The sequence below is a fragment of the Balaenoptera acutorostrata genome, chromosome 12, assembly GCF_949987535.1.
Source record: "Balaenoptera acutorostrata chromosome 12, mBalAcu1.1, whole genome shotgun sequence".
NCBI lineage: Eukaryota > Metazoa > Chordata > Mammalia > Artiodactyla > Balaenopteridae > Balaenoptera > Balaenoptera acutorostrata.
This window is the reverse complement of record NC_080075.1, coordinates 9,910,256-9,936,816: the sequence shown is the minus strand read 5'-3', so window position 1 is coordinate 9,936,816 and position 26,561 is coordinate 9,910,256. Positions and strand designations below refer to the sequence as shown.

Sequence of the window (26,561 nt, the reverse complement as noted above, 5' to 3'; positions counted from 1 at the left end):
GCAATATTTTTCTTGTAATGTCCTTGTTTGGTTTTAATATCAAGTTATACTAACCTCATGAAATTGATTGAGTAGCAGTTCTTCTTTTTACTCTCTAGGAGCATTTGGGTAAGACTGGAATCATGTATTCCTTGAAAGTTTGGCAGAACTCACCTCTAAATATGAGGCTGGTGGGTTTTTTCTGCAATGATTTAAATACAGATTTATTTTACTTTATGCCTCTTCAGCTTTTCTGCCTTTTAAAGTCAATTTTGGTAAGTTTAATTTGTCTAGGAATTTATAAATTTCATCTAAGTTTTCAAATATTTCAGCATAAAATTGTTCATAATATCTTTACTTTTTTATTGTGGCAAAATATATATAACATAAAATTTTACCATTTTAACCATTTTTAAATGTGGAATTAAGTGCATTCACAATGTTTAACTATCACCACTATTTCGAGAATTCTTTCATCATCCTAAACAGAAACTCTACCCATTAAGCAATAAATCCCCTTTTCCTCCGCCACCCAGCTCCTGGTAACTTTTATTCTACTTTTTGTCTTTCTGGATTTGCCTATTCTAGATACTTCGTGTATGTGGAATCATATAATATTTGTCCTTTATGTCTGGTTTATTTCAATTAGCATAATGTTTTTATCCATATTGTAGCATGTGTGAGAACTGCATTCCTTTTTATGGCTGAATAATATCTAATTGTATGTACATATCACATTTTGTTTAACCATTCATCTGTTGATGGACATTTTCGTTGCTTCCACCTTTCTGGCTATTGTGACTAGTGCTGCTATGAAAATTGGTGTACACATACCTGTTTGAGTCCCTGTTTTTAATTATTTGGGGTTTTATACCTAGGAGTGGTAATTCCATGTTTAACTTTTTGAGGAACCATCAAACTATTTTCCACCATAGTTTCTTATTGTTATCTGTTTAATCTCTGCAATATCTAAAAATATCTCCCCTTATTTTATTCTCTGTGGGGTTGTGTGTGTGTAACTTTCCAATCTCTTACTATTGCAAATAATACTGCTAAGATACAGTCTTATTCATAAATTATTTCACATGAATCAGTACATCAGTAGGATTCATTTCCCAAAATGCAACTGGTCAAAGTGTGTTTGCATCTTGGCAGATATTGCAAAACTGCCCTCTGTGCTGGTCATTTTCTCATTTGCTCTCAGCTCCTCCAGCAAGAGGAGGCCTTTGCATGCTTTGTTCTCTATCAAGCTTCATTCTTGCCCTTCCTCACTCCATAGCTCAGGGGCTGAACACCTGCAAACTCCATTTCCCAAATTCCCTTGTCAGATGATAGAAGGGGAGATATTCTTGTTCCCTTCCCTTCTGTTCTCCTCTCCTCCCCTCCTCTCACCTCTTTCCCCCTCCTCCTCCTTCTTCCCCTTCCTCTTCCTCTCTCTCTCTCTGATTCAGGAGACGTCTCTGGAAGTAGCTACATCCCTTCAGAGACCCCAGCTTGACTCCCATCTCTCCATGGTTCCAGCCTTGGCCAGGCAGCCCCTCCTCTGCAGTTTCACTCCTGGTTGGGCATCATTTTCTGAGTGGTTCCAGTACCCCGTGCAGCAAGCTCAGTGATGCAGCCATGGCTCTGCGTTTGTCTCTGGTCATACCACTGCGTCCCTTCCCCCCAGCCATGGAAGTAGTAGCTTCTTCCTCCAGTTACTAATGTCTCAGTAACTTCAGTTTCCCCTTTTTGATCTCTTGGCCCTTTCATAAACATATTTTCTCTATCAAATCCCCTCTGTTTCAAATATCTCGTATGATGTTTTCTTTTCCTGGCTGGACCCTGACTGATTATCCTCCATAAATGTTGTACCATTGTACACTCCTGAAATGTGAGAGCCTTATCAAAATCTGGCATAAACTTTTGGATTTTTATCAGTCCAATAAGTGAAAAATGGTATTCTGGTATAGTTGTCATTTGTATTTCTCGCATTATAAATGAGGTTAGACATATTTCCATATGTTTAAAAGTCATTTGTATTTCCCTTGGTGTTAGTTGACTGTTTATATAATTTTCTCTTTTATTCTATCGGGATGTTAGCCATTTTCTTATTGATTTCTAGTATCCTTTCAAGTATTAGGGAAACTAGGCCTTTGTGATATGAGCTCTAAATATATATCTTCTATTTGTCTCATAGCTTTGCTTATGGTGTTCTGGGGTTTTTTTTCCCCCATGAAAACTTTTTTTTTAATGTATGCAAACTATTTGTTTTATGGCTTCTGGCTTCTGAGTCATAATTAGATCTTTTCCACTCCAAATTTATTAAGGAATTCTCTCATGCTTCTTTCTAGAAGTTTGTGGTTTCTTAAAGTTTCATAACTAATACCTTTTCTCTTTCTGATTTTTTTTCCCCCTATAAATGTCTTCATTTTTTTGTCCAGCTGCCCAAAGGTTCTTTCTTTATCTTGAAAGTCCAATAACTTCAGTAGGATGTGACCACATGTTCATCCTCTGGGGTCAGTTTTCCCTGGCATATGGTGTACCTTTCAATATGTAGATTCAAGTCTTCTTTTCTTTTGTTAGTAATTTATTTAGTGGTGTAATTTACATACCATAAAATCCACTTGTTTTTTACCATTCAATAAATTTTAGTAAATTTACAGAGTTGGACAGCCATCACCGTACCCCATCTTAGAACCTATCTCCCCAAGAAATCCCTCATGTTTGTTTGGAGTCATTCTCGCATTCCCATCCCAGGGCCCACGCAACTACCAATCTCCTTCTGTCTCTGTGTATTTACTTTTTCTGGACTTTTCATATTAAAGGCATCGTACAATATGTGGCCTTTTGCATCTGGCCTTCACTTGGCATAGTGTTGTAGAGGCTTATCCACAGTGTAGCATACATCAGTCCTTCATCCCCTTTTATCGCCTAATAGTATTCCGTCATACACATGTATCATTCATCATTTGTTAATCCACTCATTAGTTCATGGTCACTGTGTTACCTCTACTTCTTGTCTATTATGAATAAAGCTGCTACGAACGTTTATGTACAAGTCTCTCTGTGGACATATAGCTAGAAGTGGAATAGCTTTTTAATACACTGCCAGACTTTTCTAAGGTGACTGCACCATTTTACATTCCCTCAGCAACGTCTGATGCTGCAGTTTCTTCACTTCCTCGACAATGTTCGTTATTTCCTCTTTTTATGTATTTATTACTGTGGATAGGTATCTCATTGTGGCTGTAATTTGCATTTCCCTAATATCTAATGATACGGAGCATCTTTTCATGTGCTCTTAGCCATTCATGCATCTTCTTTGCTTATATGTCTATTCAAATCTTCTGCTCATTTTTTAGTTGGATTGTTTGTCTTATTATTGAGTTGTAAGAGTCCTTTATATACTCTAAATACAAGTCTTTTATCAGATATATGATTTGCAAATAGTCTGTGGCTTGTCTTTTCCTTTTCTTAATGGTGTCTTTTGAAGTGCAAACATTTTCAATTGGCTGAAGTTCAATTTTTTTTTCTTTTATCGCGTCATATCTAAGAACTCTTTGCCCAACCCAGGATCATGAAGATTTTCTCCAATTTTTTCTTCTAAAATGTTTTAGTTTTAATTCTTACATTTAGCTCTATGATTCATTTTGAATTAATTGGCATATGGGTATCCAATTTTTCAAGCACCATTTGATAAAAGGGCTATCCTTTTGCCATGTGAGTTTTTTTAAATTATATTTTTAAACATTCTGTTCCATTGTTCAGGTTTTCTACTTTGGGGTCTCCATTTATGGGCTTAACATTTCTCCTTGGTTTTCTTCTATATCTGTCATTTTCTCCCTGATCCTTCTTGGCTCTTTATTTCCATCTTATTTTGGTCACTTTTCTTATTTCTGTGCCTCTCACTGGATTGTCTGCAGAGTCTAATGTCCCTTGGGCTTCCTTTCATGTGGTCTTCCTTCCTGTGATGTTTTTGTTTTTTTCTATTCGTTTTCTGAGTTTTGCCGGCTCACATGTCCTTGTCTGACTCCTAAGTTCGTTCTGGGGGTGTATTTTTGCTGGCACTTTCTGCGCTCGGCTCCCATCAAGCCGTGACTCTCGCTGTCTGTCTTGCTATTCATTCCCCCCAGGTGACTTCTGCCACCCTTCAACACTTGCAGCTTCTAGGGCACTCACAGTTGCTTTTGGCAGCCCTTATGTGTATTTTGAACCTGCAGATTATATCTGTCTCCTTGTTTTGCTGAAAATTGAGTTATTTTCCTTCTCCTTGTTGCTTTTGTATGCTCTCCAAGAGTAGAAGAAGAAAATTGCTATCTTGTATTGGCACGCTCATATCTGAGAGCCCCAGTCATGGATCTCTGCTTATTTATCATTCCAGTGATTCACTCAGTGCCAGGGTCTGAAACAGGCGTCTTTCCAACAATTCTGGATAATTATAAAATATTTTCTCTTTGAAAATTACCTCTTCCCCTTTTCTTTCCTAGCTCTGTCTCGAATTCACTCTATCCTCTGTGGAACTTCTCATTCTGTTCTGCACATTTTAAAATCTTTCGGGACTTCCCTGGTGGCAGAGTGGTTAAGAATCCGCCTGCTAACGCAGGGGACACGGGTTCGAGCCCTGGTCCAGGAAGATCCCACATGCCGTGGAGCAACGAAGCCCATGCACCACAACTACTGAGCCTGTGCTCTAGAGCCCGCGAGCCACAACTACTGAGCCTGAGTGCCACAACTACTGAAATCTGTGCGCCTAAGAGCCCATGCTCCGCAACAAGAGAAGCCACTGCAATGAGAAGCCCACGCACCACAACGAAGAGTAGCCCCTGCTCACCGCAGCTAGAGAAAGCCCACGCGCAGCAACAAAGACCCAACGCAGCCAAGAGAGAAAGAAAGCAAGCAAGCAAGCTATCAAATCTGGTCCATTTAATATGGACCATTTAAAAAAAAAATCTTTCTTCCACGTTTTTCATCTCTCTGGGCTGCATTCTGCATAATTTCTTCTAGATTTTTCAGGAGAGGCCTTAGGTAATCAACCACTCTATTAAAAACTTCTGGCAGATCCTTATCCCTCTCCCTCACTTCATCCTTCTCCATAGCATTTTCCACCATTTGACCCATTGTATTTTATGTATGTTGCCTTTTTTGCTCCCACTATTTTCTTAAATTCTTGAGTAAACTTTTGATTCAAGTATAACACATCTATGGAAAAGTACACAAACCAAAGCATCCAGCTCAATGAATTATTGCAAGGCAAACATACCCACATAACAACATTCAGACCACGAAACAAAGTCCCAACATCCCAGAGGCCCCTTGAGCCCCTCAGCCCCCCTCTACCAAGGGCTGCTACCCCTCTCCTAACTGCCAGTTGGTTTTGTCTGGTTTTTTAACTTTATATAAAAGAAATCATATAGTATGTATTGTTTTGTGCCTGGCTTCTTTTGCTCATCATATTATTTGTGAAATGCATTCACAAACCTAGATGCTGTTGGGTGTAGTTGTGGCTCATTTATTCTCATTGCTGTATAGTATTCCATTGTGCAAATACCGTAATTTATTTATGCCTTCTACTGCTGAAGGAGATTTTGGTGGTTGCTAATTTTGGACTGTTATGAGTAGTGCTGCTGTGAACATTTTTCTTTTGATAATGCTGTTCTATGCCTTTCTGTTGGTTGTATACCTAGGAACAGAATTGCTGGGGTAGAGGGTGTGTATATTGCTTCTTAGCTGCTCGTTTTCTTGGAACTTTATCTGTGGGAATCCTTTGGGACATGACCCAAATTTCATGCTCCGGTGAGGATTTGTCTTTGCCTCCTCTAGTTACCTGGGGCACTGCCAACCAGAGACCGCATCAAGTTTTCTCCAGACCGTGCAGGTGGCATGAGTGCAGAATGCAACCTGCATGAGGCCTCACTTGTGGTTACAAATTTTCGGGAAAATTCCTGCCCCTCTACCCGGAGCCACGCTGGAGATGGGCGAGTTTCCTTACTGTCTTCTTCCGTGTGGTGGATTCTTTCTCACTGATTGAGGGTTTAGGGTTGGCAGTGCCAGCTCTGCATAGCAGATTAGTTTGCTCGGGCTGCCATCAGAATGTACCACAAATTGGGCGGCTTATAACAACACGAATGAGTTCTCTCACAGTTCTGGAGGCTAGAAGTCTGAAATCAAGGTGTTAGTGCGTTGATTCCTTCTGATGGACCCGGGGGAGAATCTCTTCCACGTCTCTCTCCCAGCTCCTGCAGGCTGCCTGCCATCTTCGGTGCTCCTTGGCTTGGAGATGTATCACTGCATCTCTGCCTCCATCTCCACACGGCGTTCTGCCTCTGTCTCTGTGTCTCTACAGGCCTGTCGTCTCTCTGTCCCTCTCCTCTGCTTATAAGGACACCAGTCATTATGGGTTAAGGGTCCAACCTACTCCAGTACGATCTCATCTTACCTAATTACAGCTGCAATGACCCTATTTCCAAATAAGGTCACATGCAAAGGTAGCAGGGATTGGGACTTCAACATAGTTTTATAGGGGATGCAATTCCACCCATATCACATGGGGTGTCCTGTTAGACTGCCCACCCCAGGCAGTGCTCGGCTTTCTCTCCTGGGCCCTGGCAGTCGTCAAAGAGAAGAACCGGTTCTCCAAGATTTGCCAGAAACTCAGAGGACAAAAGTCTGCTTTGCTTCCACTTGCCTCACAGACTTTCTGCTTTTACTTTATTTTTGGTTTCTGTGGATTTCTTGCTTTTATGTCAACCCAGCAATACATCTCATAAAAAGAATCCCTTGGGAATTCCCTGGTGGTCCAGTGGTTAGGACTCTGCGCTTTCACTCTCATGGCCTTGGGTTCGATCCCTGGTCGGGGAACTAAAATCCCGCAAGCCACACAGTGAGGCCAAAAAAAAAAAAAAGATTCCTTTATGCTTCATCTAGCTTTTCCCCGCTCTTTTCTTTTCTTTAATAAATTTATTTATTATTTTATGTTTTGGCTGCGATGGGTCTTCGTTGCTGTGCGTGGGCTTTCTCTAGCTGCGGCGAGCGGTGGGACTACTCTTCGTTGTGGTGCACGGGCTTCTCATTGTGGTGGCTTCTCTTGTTGCAGAGCACGGGTTCTAGAGCGCATCCTCAGTAGTTGTGGTGCACAGGCTTAGCTGCTCCGCGGCATGTGGGATCTTCCCAGACCAGGGCTCGAACCCGTGTCCCCTGCATTGGCAGGCGGATTCTTAACCACTGCGCCACCAGGGAAGCCCCCCGCTCTTTTCAATAAGGATCATGGCCAGGAGACCCAGCCTGCCAAGCCCATCACTGGCTTTTGTCCATGTTTGCTCCTCTACGCCACTCCTCTGCACGGGCAGGCCCTTCCTGTCAGATGTCTGCCCACGCCAACCAAACCCTGGGTCTCCCGAACCCAGGACCCACTCCTCCTGTGCCTACCCACCACCCAGAAGGAAGACCCTACCTCAGGGCAGGCCCCTGGCCTTGGCATCTTGCCTGAGTTAGGGGCACGGGCTCTGGAACTGAATGCCTGCGTTATGCCACCTGGTTGTGCCACCACAGGGAAACTGCTTCCCATCACTAGCCTGGGTTTTCCCACCTGTAAACTGGGGACTCTGTAAGGCTGTGTGACATTGAGCACAGTGAATGCTCCGGCCAGCCGGCTGTGCTCATCGAAGCGCGTCCGTCCTGGACTGGCCTGCAGCCCACCTTCCAGCAGGAGGGGTCCAGTGAGGATGCGTAGCAGACGCTAGAGGAATGAAGTAGCCCAAGAAAGGTCCTCTGAGGGGACACAGTGAGGGAACACTGTCCCTCAGACCTCCAGCCCCCACCCCCTGCTCGTGTCTCTGTGTCTCAGGGAACATCTACCATTATGTGCCCTGGTACAACACCAAGCCCGTCGTGGCCGTGACCTCCTACTGGGAGGACGTCAGCTTCCGCATGAACTGCCTCAACCTCCTCCAGTTCACTCGGGACCGCCTGGTGAGTGGTGTGGGGATGGGGGATGGGGTGGTGGTACAGGAAAGGACCTGGGTCATTGATGGGAGGCTTGGGAAAATGAATCGCAGTCTTAGGAACCCGGTCACTCAGTTCTCTCACGCATTCCACACCAATTGAGACGGACGTGCCAGGCACAGGCACTGAAGACACAACGATGGGTAGACACAGTGTTCGCCAGCAGGGAAGTTGGATGTGCAAATAGGCGGTACACAGTGCAGTAGGGCCGCGGTGGAGATGCAGGAGAACCATAGGGGCAGAGAGATTGGGGTGGGGGAGATGAAGAGAGGAGAGTCAGAGGAGGTGTTCAAAAAGGAGATGACATTGGAGCAGAGTCTTGCTGGGGGCAGTGGTGGGGTGCAGAGAAGGGAACGACGGGCAGAGCCATGGTGATAGGAAGTTCGGGGGTGGTGGGGGCCTGGAGGTGAGGTGGAAATAAGGCCAGGGAAGCTGGGAAGGGTCAGATCACAAAAGGTCTTCGTGGCTGTTAAGGAAGGAAGCCGCAGAGCAGTTTTAGGCAGGAGAGCCACCCGGTGCCTCCGCCTCAAATATGACTTTCTCGCACCGATAGAAGGGGAGCCCAGCGTCAGGGCCCTGTAACCTCTTCACGGTCCCACCCTGTCCTGGCTCCTTCCCGCCACCCATTGGGAGGGTGGGTGGGAATCCTAGCCTTGCAAGGGCCTGTGACAGCTTTGGACTGACATCCTCAGGTTACCCCTCAAACGTCCCCAAGTCCTGGCTGAAACCATCTTGGGCCAATCGGCCCTGCAGCCTGTCCTGAGGGAGCCCCATGCTCACTTGCCGCTTCTCTCCTGCTGGGCAGAAAGCCAATCTGGACACCCTGAAATCCATGAGGAATCCAAGGGACCCAGCTCTGCTCCCCCAGTGGGAGAAACTGCTGAGGGAGCTGATGGAGGACTGCAAGTAGGGGCGGTGGGCACCTCACCCGGGGCTGGGGCTGAGCCAGATCAGGCTCACACAGGCTCTGGGGTGCAGACAGGACCCTACAGAACAGCCCTCACCACCACCCTTCCACACCCCTGCCTCCGCAGGAAATATGAGCTCTGCACAGATCTCTCCCCAAACCACAGAGCTGCCTCTCTCCCATTCAGGGACCCCCAAAATGGCCCTGACCTCCCCACCCATCACTGTTCCCCACACACCCATGCCTGGTGCTCCCACCAAACCAGCCTCCCCGTTGTCCAGACAAGCCCTGCACGGTCCCGGCCCGTACCTTTTCCCCTGCCGCTCCTTCTATCCACGAGGCCCTCTTCAGGGTTCTGCCTGTTCTGGAAGAGCCATTGGAAGGCTCCTCCTGGCCCGGCAGCCCACTTGGATCCTCCCCCCTCCCGCCTGGGTTTGGTTGGCCCCTGTCTCACAGCTCACACCTCTGTCCACGAGGAGGTCCTGAGCACGGGCCTGGCACACTGCAGGGGCTGGGAGGATGCGAAGGGGAAGGATGAGGACCCAGGGGCCAGGACCGCAGTGAGTGGGCTTCCTATGGAGGGTGGGCAGGGCTCCCCGGGCCAGGCCAGCAGGCGTGGGGCAGGATCTTGGGTCTAGGAAGGGCCCTGAGGCCGGGCGGGATGGTGAGCAAGTGACGTGGACAGAGACTCAGCCCCGCCCTCCCGGTCCTGGCCACAGGCGCCCACTGCCCTGCATGGCTGATCAGCCCAAAGCAACCAACCTGGACATGAAGAGGTGGCAGCTCCGCAGACTCCTTCTGCAGCAGCTGGCCCAGAAGGCCAAGGAAGCCCAGCCCAGGGACATGGTGGCCACCGCGGAGGGCTGGCTGTACCGCCTCAATGCCGTGCTCCCCGAGGTGGGTGCTGGACACTCCGGCCGGGAGCGGGCCTTGGAGCCGGCCACGTGGGCCTGACGCTCTACCGCCCGGCAGCCCCAGATGAACCTCCCGGATGTGATGATCTGGCTGATGTCCCGGGAGCAGCGAGTGGCCTATGCACAGGTGCCCGCCCACACCATCCTGTTCTCCCCGACCGGGGCCCGGCACTCCGGCAGGTTCTGTGGGAAGACACAGACCCTCTTCCTGCAGGTGGGGAGGCCAGGGGTCCTCAGGGGAGGAGAGGGCCCAGGACATCCCAAGGGAGAAGCCCTGACCACCCCCCCCCAACCCCGGGCAGCCCCCATGAGCCTCCCAAGGGCATGCCCACTTCTTCTCTGCCAGGCCCTTTACCAGGTGAAATGGGGTTTAAACAGTTCTCCAGAGGAAGGCGGGGGCCTGGGACCATCAGCATGTGGCCGACACCAAGTCCATGCCCCCCATAAATATTCCTCAAATTTGTCCCCTCCGTCATCCAAGTGATGCCTCACTTGGTCCTGTCCCTGTCCTCTCTCCCCTGGACCACGATTGGCTGCTATCTGCATATTTAATATCTATAAGGTTTGGGCGCCAGCCCCTCATATCAGACACAATCCATAAATAAGGCTGACTGACCACATGTCCCCTGCCCTGAAGACGGCCCTGTGCTTCCAGCCCTCCCCCTGGGAGGCAGGTGGGGGACACTGCCTCCGTCTCGGAGACGTCCCTGGCTCCCCACTGCCCTTTCTGCCACGGTGGAAGGGCCCACCTGAGTCCTTCTCGTCCTGCAAGGATCATGAGACTTGAATCCTGGCTCTACCACTCACTGGCTTGTGTGAGCCGGAGCCAACTCCTGACCGTGTCTGGCCTCAGCCTGCTCCTCTGTGAAATGGGCCTGGCGATAATGATGCCCGCCCTGCGGTGGTGTGTGAGGATCAGAGCACTTAGCACGTTGCCTGGCGCATAGCAAGCATCATTGTCAATGGTACCATCAGCACCACTCCTCCCTGGAGCATTCCCAGGTTCCCCAGCGGCACTGACCCTCTCCCCCCGCAACCCATACCAGCCTCTGTTATGCTCATCACCCAGCTCAGGGTGAGGCCCCTGCTCCCAGGTCTCGGGGTGAAGGGGCAGGTGTGTGTGCCCCTCCCTCACCCGCACCCCTGCCCCTGGGGGACCCGCACCCCCGTGGTTGTTGACCTGCCTCTGGCTCAGTACCCAGAGGGTGAAGGAAAGAAGGACACGCTCCCGGCCCAGCTCCGGGTCTGCATGTGGCTCGGCAACGTGACAGACAGCAAGGATCTGCAGCTGCTCCGCCAGGGCGAAGTGGTCGTGTCCGCGGAGACGGTGAGCAGGGCCCCGGGTGGGGCCAGCGGGAGGGTGACCCGGCAACAGCCCAGCTCCGAAGGTGGAGAAGAACATTACTGGCAGAATCTGAGAACCGTGAATGGGGCTTGAGAGAGGTGGCAGAAACTAAAGAGGTCCCCTGTTGACAAGCCACAGGCTGTGGTGACAGGAGGGCAGCTGAATGGTCCCCTGGGGCTGGTCACTCTCACCCAGGTGGAGGTTTATTGGGAGTTTCTCCCAATTAGTTCAGGGTATGTGAGGTGAGCAAGCCTCCAACTGCTTGCAGGGGGTCTCGTCCATCATCAACGTGACAGCCCGGAACCCCTGCCGACCCCAGCTGGGTCCTGCAGGCCAGCCTGGTGGTCCCGGGGAGGGGGAGGCCTGGGACAGTCAGAGGAGCCGGAAATGAGGCATCTTCCCTTAGAACCGTAAACCCAGGAGGTGGGTGAGCAGCCGGCCAGAGGCTGCTCTATGATCAGAGGAGGGGGAGGACATGGCTCAGGAGAAGGTCCTGAGAACAGAAGAGAAATAAGTTTTGAGTTTCGGGCTTTCTAACTTACTTTGTCAAAACATTTTCATGGTTCCTAAGTTGCATGTTGTGGATAGATTGTAGAACTTGGAGGTGCTGAGACAGAGAGGGATTTAGGATGAGTGTAGGGAGCAGGGGCTGCGTGCCCAGAAGGGGAATGTGGAAGAAAGGTCCAGAGGCAGCAAAGACGTGGCAGTGGTGGAGCAGGACCAGGTTCCCCAGGGTCAGCAGTGACACGGGGCGGACAGGTCAAATCGCAGGCGCCACCAGGCTCTACCACGGGCATCTACCCCACTCCACTCCTCGAGAGCTGAGCTGCCTGGGGTAGAGGTGACCTTTGAGCCTCAGTCTCCTCACCTGTGAAATGGGAGTGTGCGGCTGAAAGGGGATAGTTCATGTAATGCCCTTGGCTTGGGCCCAGCCACAGTGAGCACTTGATGAGTGGCAGCTGCCTGTGCTGATTGACAGCGGGGGCAGTGCTGTCCCATTACAAGTGACAATGCAGCTCCTGCCCCCGGGAGGAGGCCGGTGCTGGGTATGCTGGGGAGGGGGGGCAGCAGGCACTGATGGACTCCCCTCCCCTAGTACGAGAACCAGGCCAAGTATAAGGACCAGTGGGGACAGCAGTGGCTGCAGCACTGCCCCAGCTTCTCGGACGTCATGGGGCACAAGGCCCTCCCCAGGGAAGATTTCAAGGAGCCCCATGGATGGCACTGGCAGGGGCCGTGGACAGCGGAGCCTCAGCGGAGGTAAGGCTGGGATGCGGGACCCGGAGCCTGTGTGCCCCCGGACAGGCAGCACCGGAGCTGGCACTTCTTTTTACCCAGGAGGGCCAGTAGGCAGCAGCCCAGAGGGGCGGGCACACAGCCACTGCAGCCTGGTCCCGGGGGCTGGGGTGCATAGGACAGGGGGCCCTGCCCGCCACCCTACCCTGCATGCCAGGCCCCGCTGCCCAGAGCAGGTGGGGCTGCCAGGTACGGGAGCGCTCAGCCAACAGAGGAGGACACCAGGGGCCTGTAAGCTGAGGGAGATATGCTGGGAACTTGGGGTCTCACTGCCCCCAGGCTCCTCCTGGACACAGACATCAACAAGAGCCAGGTGCTGGAGGAGGTGTACGAGAACCAGCACCGGGACGCCACGGGGGCCTGGGTGCCTGCCGCCATCCCCAACACAGACGCGGTGAGCAGGGGGCGTGAGGGGGGGCAAACGATTCAACCAGGGGGGCACCTTGGAAGCTGGGGTGTCTGAGTGGAAAGAGCACTGGATCAGGCGTTACCATCTGAGCCCTGCTCCCTGGTGTGACCTTGGGTGAGCACCAATGGGGTTTGTATCCCAAGGTGGTGGGGAGAAGTCCCCTAAATGGGATCGGAAGAACGACAGAGTGGGCACCTTTCCTTCCCCCTTTCGAAGGTGGCGCTTTTACCCAGAATTCAAAGTTCAGTAAGGAACTGAACTTTGAATTTTGTTTCTTTTTTTCTGGCCGCACCGCGCGGCATGCGGGATCTTAGTTCCCTGACCAGGGATCGAACCTGGGCCTCCAGCCGTGGAAGCACGGAGCCCTAACCACTGGACCACAGGGGAGTTCCCGAATTTTGTTTCATTTTTAACGAACTTAAATTTAAGGAGCCCCAGGAGGCTGGTGGCCACTGATTGGACATTGAGGTTTAACCCATCTGTCACGCACGCTGGTCTCCCCTTCCCGAGAGCCGCCTTGGGCAGGCAGCAGCGTCCAGCTGAGATTCAGTCACACTATTTTGCTTTCACAGTCATTCGTACGGTTGTTTCCTATTTATGGTGAGTGGTTCCACTGACAGTGTTTATATAAAGTTTCCTTTAAAAAAGACACATACGGTTCGGAAAGGCAAGCCAGTAAAAGCGTATTAAGTGAACATGTGGGTGGCATCAGACATAACAAGCGCGGTCTGCTCCTGGGGGCTGGAGGCCACCATAGCCGTAGTAGGTGAGCAAGACAGCCCTTGGCCCACCCTCTCCGTCCACCCACAGAACGGAGAACCCGTGGAGGCCCGGGAGAATGTGAAGTGCCCCCAAGGCTGGCACGTGAAGAAGAACTGGGCTGTGGAGCTGAACCACGCGGTGGACAAAGAGGGTCAGTCCTCCGGGCAGCGGCTAAGGGCGGCAGGGCCTGGAACTGCAAGTGGCCAAGCTGTCGGGTGGGATAGGCCTGCGTTCCTGGGGGTCCTCAGTCTCCAGAGAGCGGGGCCTCCACCCTTGCCACAGACGTGGGCCCCAGCTTTGAGACAGGGCACGTGCTAAGCGCCTCCCGAGCACGTGAACTGGGGTCGCGTCCAGAGCCTGGTTCACCCCAGGTGGCTCCAGGGAAGGGGCAGTGGGCTGGGAGTCGGAAGACCTGGGCTCAAGATGCAGCCTCTGCTACTCGCGGGCTGTGTGACCTTGTGCGGGTCCCAGGACGCCTGTGAGCCTCACCTTCCTTGTCTGTAAGATGGGCAGTGGAGCCCAGGCCACCCGGGTGACGCAGTGTGACCACACCTTCCTTTGTGGCCAGAGAGACCTGGACGTGAGGGACAGCACTGCCCCCTTGGCCTGCCCCTCCGGGGTTTATCTCTCGGGCCTGTCCGAGCCCCCGAGCCTGTGGGCCCCTGGGCACCCACGGGCTGTGTCCTGGCCCCTCAGGCTGGGAGTACGGAGTGGGCATCCCGCCCTCGGGGCTGCCCCAGGTCTGGAACTCAGTGGAGAAGACCTACTACTCCTGCCGCCGCCGGCGCTGGGCGCGCGTGCGCTACCGGGACCACGGGAGGCTGAGCCACGAGCAGGAGACCCTGTCCTTCCTGCAGCTGGTGAGGGGCTGCCTGGTCAGGGACCTGGCGGGACCATGGGTGGCACCCACCCTGGGCCGGGTGAGAGGGCGACTCTGCTCTCCCCGCAGCACCACCCCAGCCTGGCTGAGGACGAGGAGGGCTGGGAGTACGGCGTCTTCGGCTCCAAGTTCCACCTGAAGCCTCAGCCCCAGAGCCGGTTCCGCCGCCGCCGCTGGCACCGCAGGCTGGCCCCCAACAAGGTCAAGGGCATTGCGCCCATATTCCTCCTGGAGGGATCCTTGGTAAAGCCCCAGTGGGCTAGGTGTCTCCTCCCTGCAACCCCACCTCCGGAGCCAGGGCCCCCCAGTGCGCCAGGCAGACGGAGACGCCCCGTGTGGCCAGATGCACTGACCACTGCAGGTGGGGGGACCTGGGCCCCAGAGCCACATCCTCAGGCTTTGGATGGGGAGAAGGGTGACCTGGGCGAGACAGGAAAGGCACCTATGAGCCTCAGGGAGTCTGTCCTGGGCACAGAGTCTAGATATGAAACAGCAAGCTAAGAGGGAAGCGGACATGGTGTCGTCGACACGGAGACTGGACAGAATCAGGAGCTCCTGGAGGGCTCCCCCAGAGATCACCCAGCCACCCAACCTGCCCTTCATCTACTGCGTCTTCAACAGTGAGCATTCAATTGAGAGTCGGCTTGGGTGGCCCCAGAGACACCCAGCACCTGAGGGCAGGGAGCAGGGGGCATGGGGTGGGGATCCTGGGGGCGGGTGGCGGACACGGCTCCTCTCTTACCCAGAGCCCCACTACTACCAGCTCTTCTGCTACATCTACCAGGCCCGGAACCTGATGTCCAACCACATCCAAACATTCCAGGGTAGGCGTGGGCACCTCTTCTCCCCCAGCCCCTCCATGTGGCCACCCAGCAGTACAAAGGATGTGGCGAGGAGGGGGTGACACACATGCAGACCCCTGCCCCCAGCAGCTCATGGCCCTGGTTTGGGGAAAAGACACAAGAACAAGGAATACAAGGCAGGACCGCTCTTGCGGTGTGTCCCCAACACTGTGGAATCAAGACGGGGAGGCTTCATCCCACTGGAGGCCACTTAGCTGAGCCTTGAAGGGGGAGGAGGAGTTTGCTGGGCCTTGACAAGGAAGAGGGAGGATGAGACACAAAGGCAAGAGAGAGGATGACACGCTTGGGAACCACTTGTCCCTTGTGAGGGACAGAAGATGAGGGGTGGGGAGGAGGTGTGGCAATTTCTAGCCCTGTGTGGAGGCCCCATGGGAAGTTTCAGGTGAGTCACGTGCTCCTGCCCTGGGCCGGCAGTGGCCCTGTTTGTTGGGAGCCAGACTGTTGGACGAGGGTCTGAGCCAGGGCAGTGGGTGTCTGCTGGGAGCTGCGTCCACTGGGCATCAGCACCCTCATCGAGAGGGCCATGTGATGTTCCTTGATGCCAAGGCCACTTGCTGATGCTGTGGAAGGGCAGCTACGTGTAGCCTGGTCCCCAGAACCCCTCCAGAGGAGCCGCCGGGCCCTCTGCGTCTGTGATGGCTAGGCCCCAACCATGATGGTATAAGGGGGCTCTAGCTATAAGCCCATGCACTCTGTGGCTTACTCTGAGGTGGCCTTCTGGGGAGCTGGAGTGGCTGTGGCTGTCTGGCCTGAGCCTCCCCGGCTACCCAGTCCAGTGGCAGCAGCAGCCAGAAGAGAGGAGAGCCTCACTCGGCAGCTCAAAGGCACAGCTCTCCTTCCACCCGCAGCGCCCTTCATTCGGTTGGTCTTCTTGAACCACAGCCAGTGTACCCAAACCCTGAAGAGCTCTGCAGCCCCTACGTGGGCCCAGACGCTCATCTTCCAGCACCTTCTTCTGTACGAGAACCCCCAGGACACCAAAGAGAGCCCGCCATTTGTGGTGTTGGAACTGTGGCAGCGGGACACCCAGGTAAGGTGGGCTGGGCTGGGCAGAGCTCTGAGAAGTTTTTAATGTATTTTTTTGGCCGTGCCATGCGGCATGCTGGATCTTAGTTCCCCGACCAGGGATCGAACCTGTGCCCCCTGCAGTGGAAGCGTGGAGTCCTAACCACTGGACGGCCAGGGAATTCCGTGAGGAGCTTTTATTTTAGAGGAGAATATTCAGAAAGTGCTCCAGCGGGACCTGATTCGCAGAGCACGTCGCATTGATCCTAGAGCGGTCAGAATCCCAGGAGGAGCCAGACCCCTGCCAGCCTGGCCTCCATGCTTTGTGAACTTCCCCTTCCCTCCAGGGCAATGAGAGCTTGTGGGGACGGAGCATGTGGTCACCGGCGGTCTGGCTGGATGTCCAAAACCGGATCCTGCCCCCCATGAGGTGGCACCCCCTTGTAAAAGGGTTGGAGGAGGAAGAGGGCGAGATCTTGGCGTCCTGTGAGCTGATCCTCGAGACTGAGGTGCTGGGAGAGAGGGCCCGGCCGGGAGCGTGGTACTCAGCGCCCTCACGCTGCCCCACTCCCCTGCCAGCGGCCCCCAACCGCAGTCCCTCAGCAAAGTCCTGGGGCCCGGGAACCAGAACACTGGGCTGGGAGGTGCCGGCCTGCCCAACCTCTCCCTAACTCCCCTGCCAGCTTCTGCCCATAGGGCTCTGGGGCCGCCGCTATTGAGCCTCTTAGGGTCCTGCTTGCGTGGGGGGGTGGGGGACGGTAGGACCAGCCCAACAGGGCCTCAGGCTCCCTGCTCTCCCACCTCATCCCTTCAGAGTCTCAGACAACACCTGCCAATCTTAAGTGTTCCCTGGAAGAATGGGATCTACATCCTCCCCAAGAGCATCCAGCCCACGCTAAGGAAAATGGCTATTGAGGTGATGAAACGTGGAGCAGGGCGCGTGGGCAGGGCGCAAGCCACCCCCAGAGCAGTCGAGCCCCACGGCACGCTCTCTGCTGACCCTCTTGGGCCTTCTGCCTACCTGCTCCAAAGCTTGGACCCCGAGGAGATACCATGTGAGAGATGGAGGGAGACAGGAGAGAAATGAAGTTCTGATAGAACATTTCAAAGTATTTTAATGCAAACCTCTGCAGTGCGTCGTAGACAAAGGGCTTTAGCATTCATTACCTACCGAATGTAAGCCTCATGAGGCCCCTGTGCAAAAAGTAGGGACGACCTTCCAGAGACGGAAATTCAGGCTCTGAGAAACAACACATCCACGCACAGTGACACGGGGGCTCAGTGGCAGTGCCAGAGTTTAGGCCCGGCCCTGCCTGACTCCACATGCCAGGATGTTTCTTACCTCTTCTGAAAGTAGCATGGAGGCCCCCAGGTCAGAACCTACGTGCCCTGCCACAAACCTGGCAAAGAGCGGAAGGTGGTCAGGTCCTCCCGGCACTGGAGCCAAGATCAGACCCCCTGGCTGGTTTCCACTCTGGCCCTGAGGCAGCCCTATGAGTAGGGTGTGGACAGCTCCCGGGGTACGCAGTGTTTGTCCGTTGAGAGTGAGATCCCAGGGTGCTGGCTCACTGACTGGCCGTGGAGTCCTGTGGGATCCAGGTCAGCCACGAGCTGGACGGCACAGAGGTGCCCAAGAACCCCGGGGCACTCCAGCTGCTGTGGGCCTGGGAGGCAGCCGGCAGCGGGAAGTCACCCCTGAGAGAGATGATTAGAGGCCAGACGGGCAGCAGGGGAGGAAGGGCAATACCTAACGGGCACCTCCCTCGTGGAGGAGCGACGACAGTGTCCAGGCCTGGAGGACTCATCCCTCGCAGGAGGCCTGGGTGAGCCTTCAGACTCTGCCTTCACCCAGCCTCGTGCCCTGGCCCTGAAGGCCCCCTGAGGCCCCACTGCTCCCAGGCCAGGACCCCATCAGAGGGGCCACCTGCCCCTTTCCCCACCCTCCCTCTCTGTTCTGGCAGATGCTGGTCTGGGGCCTTCGGAACATGAAGCAGGTGCGTTCGCCCCGGCTCCTGGTGGAATGCTGGGAAGAGTCCGTGCAGACAGAGCCCATCAGGGACTTCCAGACCAATCCCAACTTCACCCAGTCAGCCCTCTTCCTCACGCTGGTGAGAAGGCCTTGGGCCAGGGCTGGGGCAGCCCCGGCTCGTGGGAAGCCTCATGCTCTGGCCTCTCCTTGGGGCTGCAGTACATGCCTACGGACGAGGCCTTCGCGTTGCCCCTGGTGCTGAAGGTGGTGGACCACCAGGACTTCGGCCAGGAGACCGTGGTGGGTCAGGCCAACGTTGACTCCCTACAGCCCTACTTCTGTGACCCCTGGGCTGAGGACTACATGCCCCCACGGCCTCCAAGTACGGCCCTTTCTCCTTGCCCCTCCCCAGACCTCACCAACAAGCTGGCACTGGGAGTGGCCAAGGCCCTGGCTGTCCTGCCGGGTTGGTGGCCCTCCCCGCCCACTTCTCCCTTCTCCTGAGACTCATGACCGCACTCTCTCCACGCAGTGCTGTCTGTGAAGAAGTACCAGGAGGTGAGTAAAGCGCTGGAGGCCCCGTGCCATTTAGAGGAAACAGCCCTTGTGCCTGAGGAGGGTACAGATTAAACAGAGTTCCGATATCCGCGCCCCCAGCGTGAGGCCTACTTGTTCACGAGAACTCGAAAGCAGTGATCTCAACCTGGACTGCACATTAGAATTGCCCAAGCGTTTTAAAAATCCTGAGGGACTTCCCTGGCGGTCCAGTAGTTAGGACTCCGCGCTTCCACTGCAGGGGGGATGGGTTCGATCCCTGGCTGGGGAGCTAAGACCCCACGTGCTGCACAGCCCGCCCCCCCCCCCAAAATGGCTTCTGACCAGTTGCTGGGGATAAGAACCAGGAGCAGCAATTATTTTATTCAAGCCCAAACCACCTACGCCCCACCCCCGCCCCAGGTGATTCCAGTGTTTCCAAAGTTCAGAACGGCTGCTCTAGAGCAGCACCTGTCAACCTTGAATGCACAGGAATCCTTTGGCATCTTGAGCAAAAGCAGATTCAGCTTCAGGAGGCCTAGGGTGGGGCTTGAGGCTCTGAACTTCTGAGCCCTTCCAAAGTTAAGTGTGCAGCTGTGGGCAATGAGAACCAAGAACTAACCTGACCCTCCTTCTCCGCCCCAGTCCCATGTCTGAGGATCCCTGAATTAAAAAGCCTCTGTGAAGGGCAAGGGAGCCAGGGAAGGAAGCCGTGGCCTCGAGCCCCTTCTGATCTCGGAAGTCAGAGGCGGTGGGCGGCCTGGGCGGCCAGGCCTTGCCTTGCTCACCCACAATCATTTTTCAGCTCCTAGGTTACCTTTACGAAAAGTTCTGGTTCAAGTCCAGCCAAGCTGAGGTGATGTAGGCTCAGCCCCGGGGAATAAGGAACAACTCCAGGCAGCTCAGGGAGGTGGGGCAGCATGATTCCGGGCAGAGGAAGGCCACTGTGCCTTCTCCCCGAGGGCCAAAATGCCCCTCCTCCTCCCTGCCAGGATGAACACGAGCAGGAAGTAGACTGGTGGAGCAAGCTGCTCTGGGCCACAGGAGATGCTCCCCAGTCCCTGAAGTACAAGTACAAAGAGTATCACGCCCTGAAGGTTCGCAGGCCCCTATGAGGGGAGACTGCTGAGGGATGGAGGAAATCTGCGGGGAGAGGCCAACAAACCCAGCCCCGAGTCCCTGGGGAACCACCAAGTCAGGGGTGGGGGTGGGGGTGGTGGCTTCCTCGTCTTTTCACAAGACTCCTGGCCGTGCCGCCGCAGGCCACTGCCCCCCAGCAGCAGCTCTGCTGACCCCGGGGCAGACGCTCTGGGGCGAGACCTGGGTGGCCCCCCAACCCCCTGATCCTAGGAATGGTCCCCTCAAGCCCTGGCCAGCTCCCCCCGCCAGCCGGGTCCCACACGCCCTCCCACAGGTATACGACTGCGAGCTGGAGGCCGTGCCAGCCTTCCAAGGCCTGCAGGACTTCTGCCAGACCTTCAAACTCTACCAAGAACGGCCCAAGCTGGACAGCCCTGTGGTAGGGGAGTTCAAGGTGCGTGTCCCAGCCCTGCCTAGCTGCACCTGTCACCTTGTGCCCCTTCTGTCCAGGGAAGACTCTGATAGGAGCGCTGGTTCTATATGCTCGGCGTGAGGATGGGGCACGGAGGGCTTGACAGTCTTGGGAGTGGGGGGCAGAGACTGACCTCTGCAGGGACTCAGGGTGGCCTCCCCCAAAGCAGGAAGCGTGAGGGCTTCTCAGTCCCAGCTCGGGCCTGGGCTGCTCTCGGAGGCCCGAGAGCCTTCAAAAACAAGTGCGGACCCCAAGGGGTGGGTGGGGGTGGAACGAGACCTCCCTTCAGCGGAAAACAACACCGTGGTCCCCGTAGAGCATCTCTGCGGCACGTGCCCCTACCCGTCCTCACGGGCTTCGTCCCTGCCACCCTCAACACAACCCACTCTTCTGACCTTGGACCAGGGGCACCTCCTGGAGGGCTCTACAGAGCCAGGCCGGAGACCAATACCTTTCCTCCCCAACACACACACAGGGCCAATTCCGTGTCTACCCCTTTCCTGAGAATCCAGAAGCCCCCAAGCCCCCTCGCCAGTTCCTGCCTTGGCCTAAGAAAGAGGACTTCCCTCAGCAGTGCTTGGTGCGGGTGTACGTGGTGCGAGCAGTCAACCTGCAGCCCCAAGACACCAATGGCCTGGTAACGAGCAGCCCTGAACCGCAGCGCTCATCTTCCCCAGCCCCCCAGCCCGGGCACCCCCCTCACCTCACCCTACACCCCAGCATCCCGGAGCTCCCTCAGGCTGACACCCAGACTGCCAACTTCCCACAGGCCCCATCTGGTCCAAGGGGCTCCTTTCTGCCCCACTCCCGCCCTCCCTGCCCAACCTGGGCTGACTCTCCATTTCCCGTCCTTCTCTCACGTCTGTCTGAACGCCAGTGTGACCCTTATGTGATACTGAAACTGGGAGAGACAAAGCTTGGCAACCGGGACAAGTACCAGCCCAACACTCTGGACCCCATCTTTGGCGTGTGAGCTGCCCCAACGCTCCCAATCCCACATCCCCGCTCTCTGTGCCGGGAGCAGTTCCAGAAGGCAGAGAACTCTCACGTTCCTTTCTAGCCTCCACGTCCCTAGCACAGTGTCCAACAGATGGAAGATGCATCGATGGGCAGCCCAGCTCTCCCCTCCCCCCTCAAGCACTTTGCCTGGGAAGGGAGCTCAGAGTCCCACACCCCAGGCCTGTCAAAAGTTACTCCCAGCCACGACTGACGGATGGCTATTGGCAGACAAGAGCCACCCCAGGCTCTGCTCTCCAAATTCACCAGGGCCAAACAGCAGGGGGTAGAGCACGGGCACGTGTGGTTGGGATGCTGGCGAGGGAGCTGTGTAGATAACATGGTCCTCGGTCTCTGTGTCTCCAACACCCTCACCCAAGGATGTTTGAAATGAGCTGCACCATCCCCCTGAAGAAGGACCTAGAGATCCAGCTGTATGACTTTGACCTATTTTCACCCGATGATAAGATTGGAACCACAGTCATCGACCTTGAAAACCGACTCCTGTCTGGCTTTGGAGCTCGTTGTGGGCTCTCCAAATCCTACTGCCAGTAAGCGTGGCCCTGAACCAGGGCAAGGGAGCACGGGGGGCTGGAAGAGTAAGCCCACGGCTCCCCTCGAAGACGCCTGCATCCCAGGCTGGGGAACCAGGGCCTGTACCTGTCTGCACCCCTGCTCCCAGCACTGGTCAGCCTGCAGCTCGAAGCAGAGGCTTCTCCAGGACTCAGATCTCCCCACCTTTTCCCCACAGGTCAGGGCCCTTTAGGTGGCGGGATCAGATGCCCCCAAGCCTGCTCTTGGAACACCATGCCAAGCAGAAAGGACTGCCTCCGCCTCTGTTCAGCCCTGAGGATGACTCTGTGTTTTACAATGGGAAAAAATTCAGACTGCAAAGCTTTGGTGAGAAGCACAGCACACCGCCAGAAAGCACAGAGCCGGGCCTCTGCAACAAGTGGGGCTACAGGATGCAGGAGCTGCCAGAGGGCACCCCGCCCCCCCCTTCTCTCCTGTAATGGACAACCAAGTCCACTGCCCAGGCTGAGGGTGGAGAAGGGGCCTATGTGGGAGACGGGAAGGCTAATGACCTCATGATCCCCTCCTTCCATCCCCCTCCAATCTAGAGCTCAAGCCCCCTACTGCTCGCTTCTTGGGACCTAAGAAAGAACGCCTTGCGCTGTACCTCCTGCACACCCAGGGACTGGTACCTGAGCACGTGGAGACCCGCACACTGTACAGCGACAGCCAGCCGGGCATCGACCAGGTATGAGACTGGAGGGGCTGGATCAGGAGGTGGGGAAGCCCACCCATCCAGGACAAGAGGGGAAGAGAGGCCGGGCACCCACAGATGTACATGAAAAGCAGACAAGCACGTTCTGCGCATGTCAATAAGCAAGAAGTCGCAGTGGTGTCTCTTAGAATGGAGAAGTTCAGAGCTGGAAAAGTCACCGACGAGAAACCGAGGCCCCATGTCAGCTGTGGAAGTGTTCCGGGGCCTTCCCCGCCGGTGCCAGCACTGCCTTAGTCTCTCCCGAGGGAGGGTGGGGAGGCAGCACCCGGGGTCAGAGTGCAGCCATCACAGCCCCGGCTTGGCTGTTAAGTGCAGGCTGTGTTTTCTCCATGGCAAGGAACCCCAAACAGGAGGAATAAAAATCCCCACAGGCACCCTAATCATCCCCTACCCTCCAGCCAGCAGAATGGCTCACCTCATTCTCCAAATCTCTCAAACTGATAGCACATTCTAGATCCAAAGTTCTCTACTGAGCACTTTTTAAAACTATCCTCATTAAACCTGTTTTCTCATTAAATGGGGCCAATTTCAAAAGAATAAAACTAGGCCACATGGTTTGAAGGGATCTACCTCCACTGTTGGTAGTTCTACCCTCTTAGCTCTTTTGTCTCCCCTTTTCTTACCAGCTTCGTCCTTCTTTCCTAGAGCTCTGTGCTTTGTGGATAGCTTGTCACCCTTAGGCTGTGGTTCCACAAAAGTGACCCAGAGGTCACCTAGTTTACTCTCACTCAGGGCCACGAAGGTGGCTAGTAATCGCAGCCCCAATCCCATCCTGGAGCCCCGTCCAGAGAAGCTGTCCAGCAGGACCTGTTAAATGGCATCAACCCTCCAGACCCCAGCTACACGTGACATCCGTGCGCCACAGCCGTCAGCCTCGTAGCCGTCGTATGCTCCCAGCCAAAAAGAGAAACAAGTGGAAGCTGATGGGCGGTGTGCTGACTTCCGGTCTGAAGTCCATCCCGCCTCCCAGATGCCTTGATACCCCACCGCTCGGTGTTGGAAACACAGCCTCAGCAGACCTAGAAGCTGAGACAGGGCCCCCCCAAGACCAGGATGCCGAGAATGGGGGCTGGCCAACCCCAGCCAGCTAATCCATCTCCACTCTAGGGAAAGGTGCAAATGTGGGTGGACATCTTCCCCAAGAAGCTTGGGCCTCCTGGCCCCCCATTCAACATTAGGCCCAGAAAGCCTAGAAGGTGAGTGACACCCATCTCCCAAGCAACTGCACCACTCAGTGTGGCCTTCCCAGCGTGCGGAGCGCCAGTGGGCTCCAACACTGAGTCACGGTGATTCTTTTCCTCTGTCGGGAATCCGGGGAGCCTCCTTTCCCTGTGGTCCCCCAAACGCAGCATGACTTGGGTGGGCACGGAGGGCAGCCTCCCAGGGCTCTCTTCCCTCACCGAGGTTGCAGCTGGGGAGCTATTCCTCAGCAAAGCCTCAGAGAACAGTGGCTACAGGTATGAGCTGCGCTGCATTATCTGGAAAACTGCCCACGTGGACCTGAAGGAAAACAGTTTAAGTACCGAGAAGATGAGCGACATCTATGTCAAAGGGTGAGGGAGAGGAGCGGGCTCCGTCATAGTGCCCTCAGACTTGCCCAGTTCTGTCATTCCTGGGGGTCCTCCTAATCTTGGCGTGACGTCTCTCCATTTCCACCCATGCCTGGCGTCTACTGGGCAGCCCTCCCCCCAGGGCTCCAGCTCAGGGGTGGGGACAATCCAAGTGAACCCCAGATGAGTGGACTTTGGCCCCAGGTGGTTATTCGGGCTGGAGAAGGACATGCAGAAGACAGATGTCCACTACCACTCCCTGACGGGGGAGGGCATCTTCAATTGGCGGTTCATCTTCACCTTGGACTACCTGGCAGCAGAGCAAGCATGCGTCTTGAGTCAGAAGGTAACAGGCCCAGGAGCAGGGTGCACTCCTCCCCCTCCCCTCAAAGCCTTCAAGCTGCACCAAGACACTTGGAATGTGGCCTTGGGTGGAACAACTCCCCGCTCCCCCCTCCCCCTCCCCGACTTTCTCCTCCTCCTCAACGGTCCATCACTGCTGGGTGATGGGCTGCTAAGTGGCCAAAGGAACTCTCAGAGGAGACAGGCCGGAAATACGCTCTCCTGCCCTGCTCCAGGACTACATATGGAGCCTGGACCCCACGCTGATGAAGTTCCCAGCCCGGCTCATCATCCAGATCTGGGACAATAACATCATCTCCGCGGATGACTTCCTAGGTGAGATCCTGGCACAGGGCCCGTGACCACAGGACAGGGAGCTCCTTTTCGCTGACGGCATTTCTCTGGGCTCAGGGGTCCTGGAGCTGGATTTGACTGACATGCCCCTCCCGGCCCGGCATGCCAAGCTATGCTCCATCAGGATGATGGACGCTGACCCCAAGTGGCCTCACTTCCTCCAGTACAAGCACTGCTCCCTCTTTAAGATGAAGAATGTAAGCGGCTGGTGGCCTTGCCAGGTCCTCGATGGCGGCAAATGGCGCTTGTCGGTAGGAGCTGGGGAAGGTGCCTATTGCCTAGGGAACAGGGCTGACTGCTGTGCCGCATCACTTGGCTCTGACAGACTTCTGGGGGCCTGAGCTACATCCCTTTCCCTTTCTGGACCCTGGGAAGAGGCTTTAAAACTATCCTTGCTCCTGCCATCTGAGCTCAGCTCCCACCACCCATGGTGTTTCTAGGGTAAAGTGAAGATGACCCTGGAGATTCTGACAGAGAAGGAAGCCTTAATCAAGGCAGCAGGAAGAGGCCAGTCAGAACCCAACCAGTACCCTACACTCCATCCTCCCTTGTAAGGGTCCTGCAGGGCAAAGGCACCAAGTCTCTTCCTCGTTCACAAAGCTGAGCTGCTGGGCCTAGCAGTCTGTATGGGGTGGTGACCGGGGAAGGAGGCTGACAAGTAAAGAGGGATAATGATCACCCCCACCTCCCCACTCTGGCTCAATGCTCAGTTACAATCGAGGAGAAAAGCTGGGGAGGGGGGAGGGCAGAAGCAGAAGTTGCTTTTTTAAAATGAAAGGCCTTTGCTCTGGTTTACTTGACCTGAAATTTCCCTCTGTCCTCCATTCTCCGCCATCTCTGCTCCTGGACAGACGCACCCATACCTTGCTCATGTGGTTTCGGTCACCCATTGCAAGGTTCATCCATGTTTTCTGGAAACGCTACCGCTTCAAAATCATAGCCATCTCAATCATACTGCTTATAGGGCTTCTGCTGTTCAACTTTATCTATTCAGCTCCGGTGAGTGACAACCTTGGAGACAGGGGAAAAGGCACAGCTGCTCTCGGGATGACCCAAGAGAGAGCCCTCAGGTTGCTACTTCAGGCTAACTGTTGCCTATTCTCTCTAGAACTATTTGGCCATGAGCTGGGTCAAGCCTGAACTTCGGCTGAATGCTCCCATTCAAATATACACCAATATCATCAATTCACTAAACACCAGCAACACCAACTCTTCCAACCTCACCACTCCCCATCAGAACCTGAAATCTACAACAGGCCATAAGCTGAAACTCCTCCAGGGACACATAAATCACCTGCAAGCTATTTTCCCAGAACTTCCAGCCCCACCAGACTAATTCCCCCGTGTCTGCCAGGCTTTTCTCCTGCCCATCCACAGCACTACCCTTGGGCTTCCTACCAGTTCCTTGTTTCCGGGGACTAGGGATATTCTGACCATTCTGTTCGGGCCACTTCCAACAAGAAGGGCAGAGTTGTAACTTTCCACTGAAATAAACAACTTTGGTAACGGAGCCACCCTGTAATCTGAGGGGGTTGACAACACCACGAAAGGCTGAAAACGCCAGGCTCTCAGACAAGACTCACAAGGATGGGGAATGATGTCACCCTTACGCACCTCCTCGAGTCTCCAGGGA

The 26,561-nt window shown here is 54.6% G+C and overlaps 1 protein-coding gene across 1 annotated transcript in view; it reads left to right on the top strand.

Moving 5' to 3' along the window:
- FER1L5 (fer-1 like family member 5) overlaps positions 1 to 26,264 on the top strand; it is a 56,122-nt gene extending 29,858 nt beyond the window's left edge. The window contains exons 20-53 of the mRNA XM_028162651.2: positions 7,805 to 7,929; positions 8,768 to 8,868; positions 9,589 to 9,766; positions 9,842 to 9,997; positions 10,979 to 11,110; positions 12,225 to 12,388; positions 12,704 to 12,818; positions 13,644 to 13,746; positions 14,292 to 14,470; positions 14,566 to 14,718; positions 14,951 to 15,095; positions 15,222 to 15,299; positions 16,187 to 16,368; positions 16,691 to 16,881; positions 17,166 to 17,259; positions 18,305 to 18,451; positions 18,532 to 18,694; positions 18,845 to 18,870; positions 19,652 to 19,702; positions 19,839 to 19,943; positions 20,261 to 20,380; positions 20,874 to 21,035; positions 21,276 to 21,367; positions 21,775 to 21,945; positions 22,146 to 22,294; positions 22,516 to 22,655; positions 23,790 to 23,878; positions 24,140 to 24,235; positions 24,437 to 24,578; positions 24,811 to 24,910; positions 24,986 to 25,179; positions 25,369 to 25,478; positions 25,780 to 25,927; positions 26,037 to 26,264. Of these exons, the coding sequence (XP_028018452.2) occupies positions 7,805 to 7,929; positions 8,768 to 8,868; positions 9,589 to 9,766; positions 9,842 to 9,997; positions 10,979 to 11,110; positions 12,225 to 12,388; positions 12,704 to 12,818; positions 13,644 to 13,746; positions 14,292 to 14,470; positions 14,566 to 14,718; positions 14,951 to 15,095; positions 15,222 to 15,299; positions 16,187 to 16,368; positions 16,691 to 16,881; positions 17,166 to 17,259; positions 18,305 to 18,451; positions 18,532 to 18,694; positions 18,845 to 18,870; positions 19,652 to 19,702; positions 19,839 to 19,943; positions 20,261 to 20,380; positions 20,874 to 21,035; positions 21,276 to 21,367; positions 21,775 to 21,945; positions 22,146 to 22,294; positions 22,516 to 22,655; positions 23,790 to 23,878; positions 24,140 to 24,235; positions 24,437 to 24,578; positions 24,811 to 24,910; positions 24,986 to 25,179; positions 25,369 to 25,478; positions 25,780 to 25,927; positions 26,037 to 26,264 (4,529 nt within the window). The remainder of the gene's footprint in view (positions 1 to 7,804; positions 7,930 to 8,767; positions 8,869 to 9,588; positions 9,767 to 9,841; positions 9,998 to 10,978; positions 11,111 to 12,224; positions 12,389 to 12,703; positions 12,819 to 13,643; positions 13,747 to 14,291; positions 14,471 to 14,565; positions 14,719 to 14,950; positions 15,096 to 15,221; positions 15,300 to 16,186; positions 16,369 to 16,690; positions 16,882 to 17,165; positions 17,260 to 18,304; positions 18,452 to 18,531; positions 18,695 to 18,844; positions 18,871 to 19,651; positions 19,703 to 19,838; positions 19,944 to 20,260; positions 20,381 to 20,873; positions 21,036 to 21,275; positions 21,368 to 21,774; positions 21,946 to 22,145; positions 22,295 to 22,515; positions 22,656 to 23,789; positions 23,879 to 24,139; positions 24,236 to 24,436; positions 24,579 to 24,810; positions 24,911 to 24,985; positions 25,180 to 25,368; positions 25,479 to 25,779; positions 25,928 to 26,036) is intronic.
- The last annotated feature ends 297 nt before the right edge of the window (positions 26,265 to 26,561 follow it).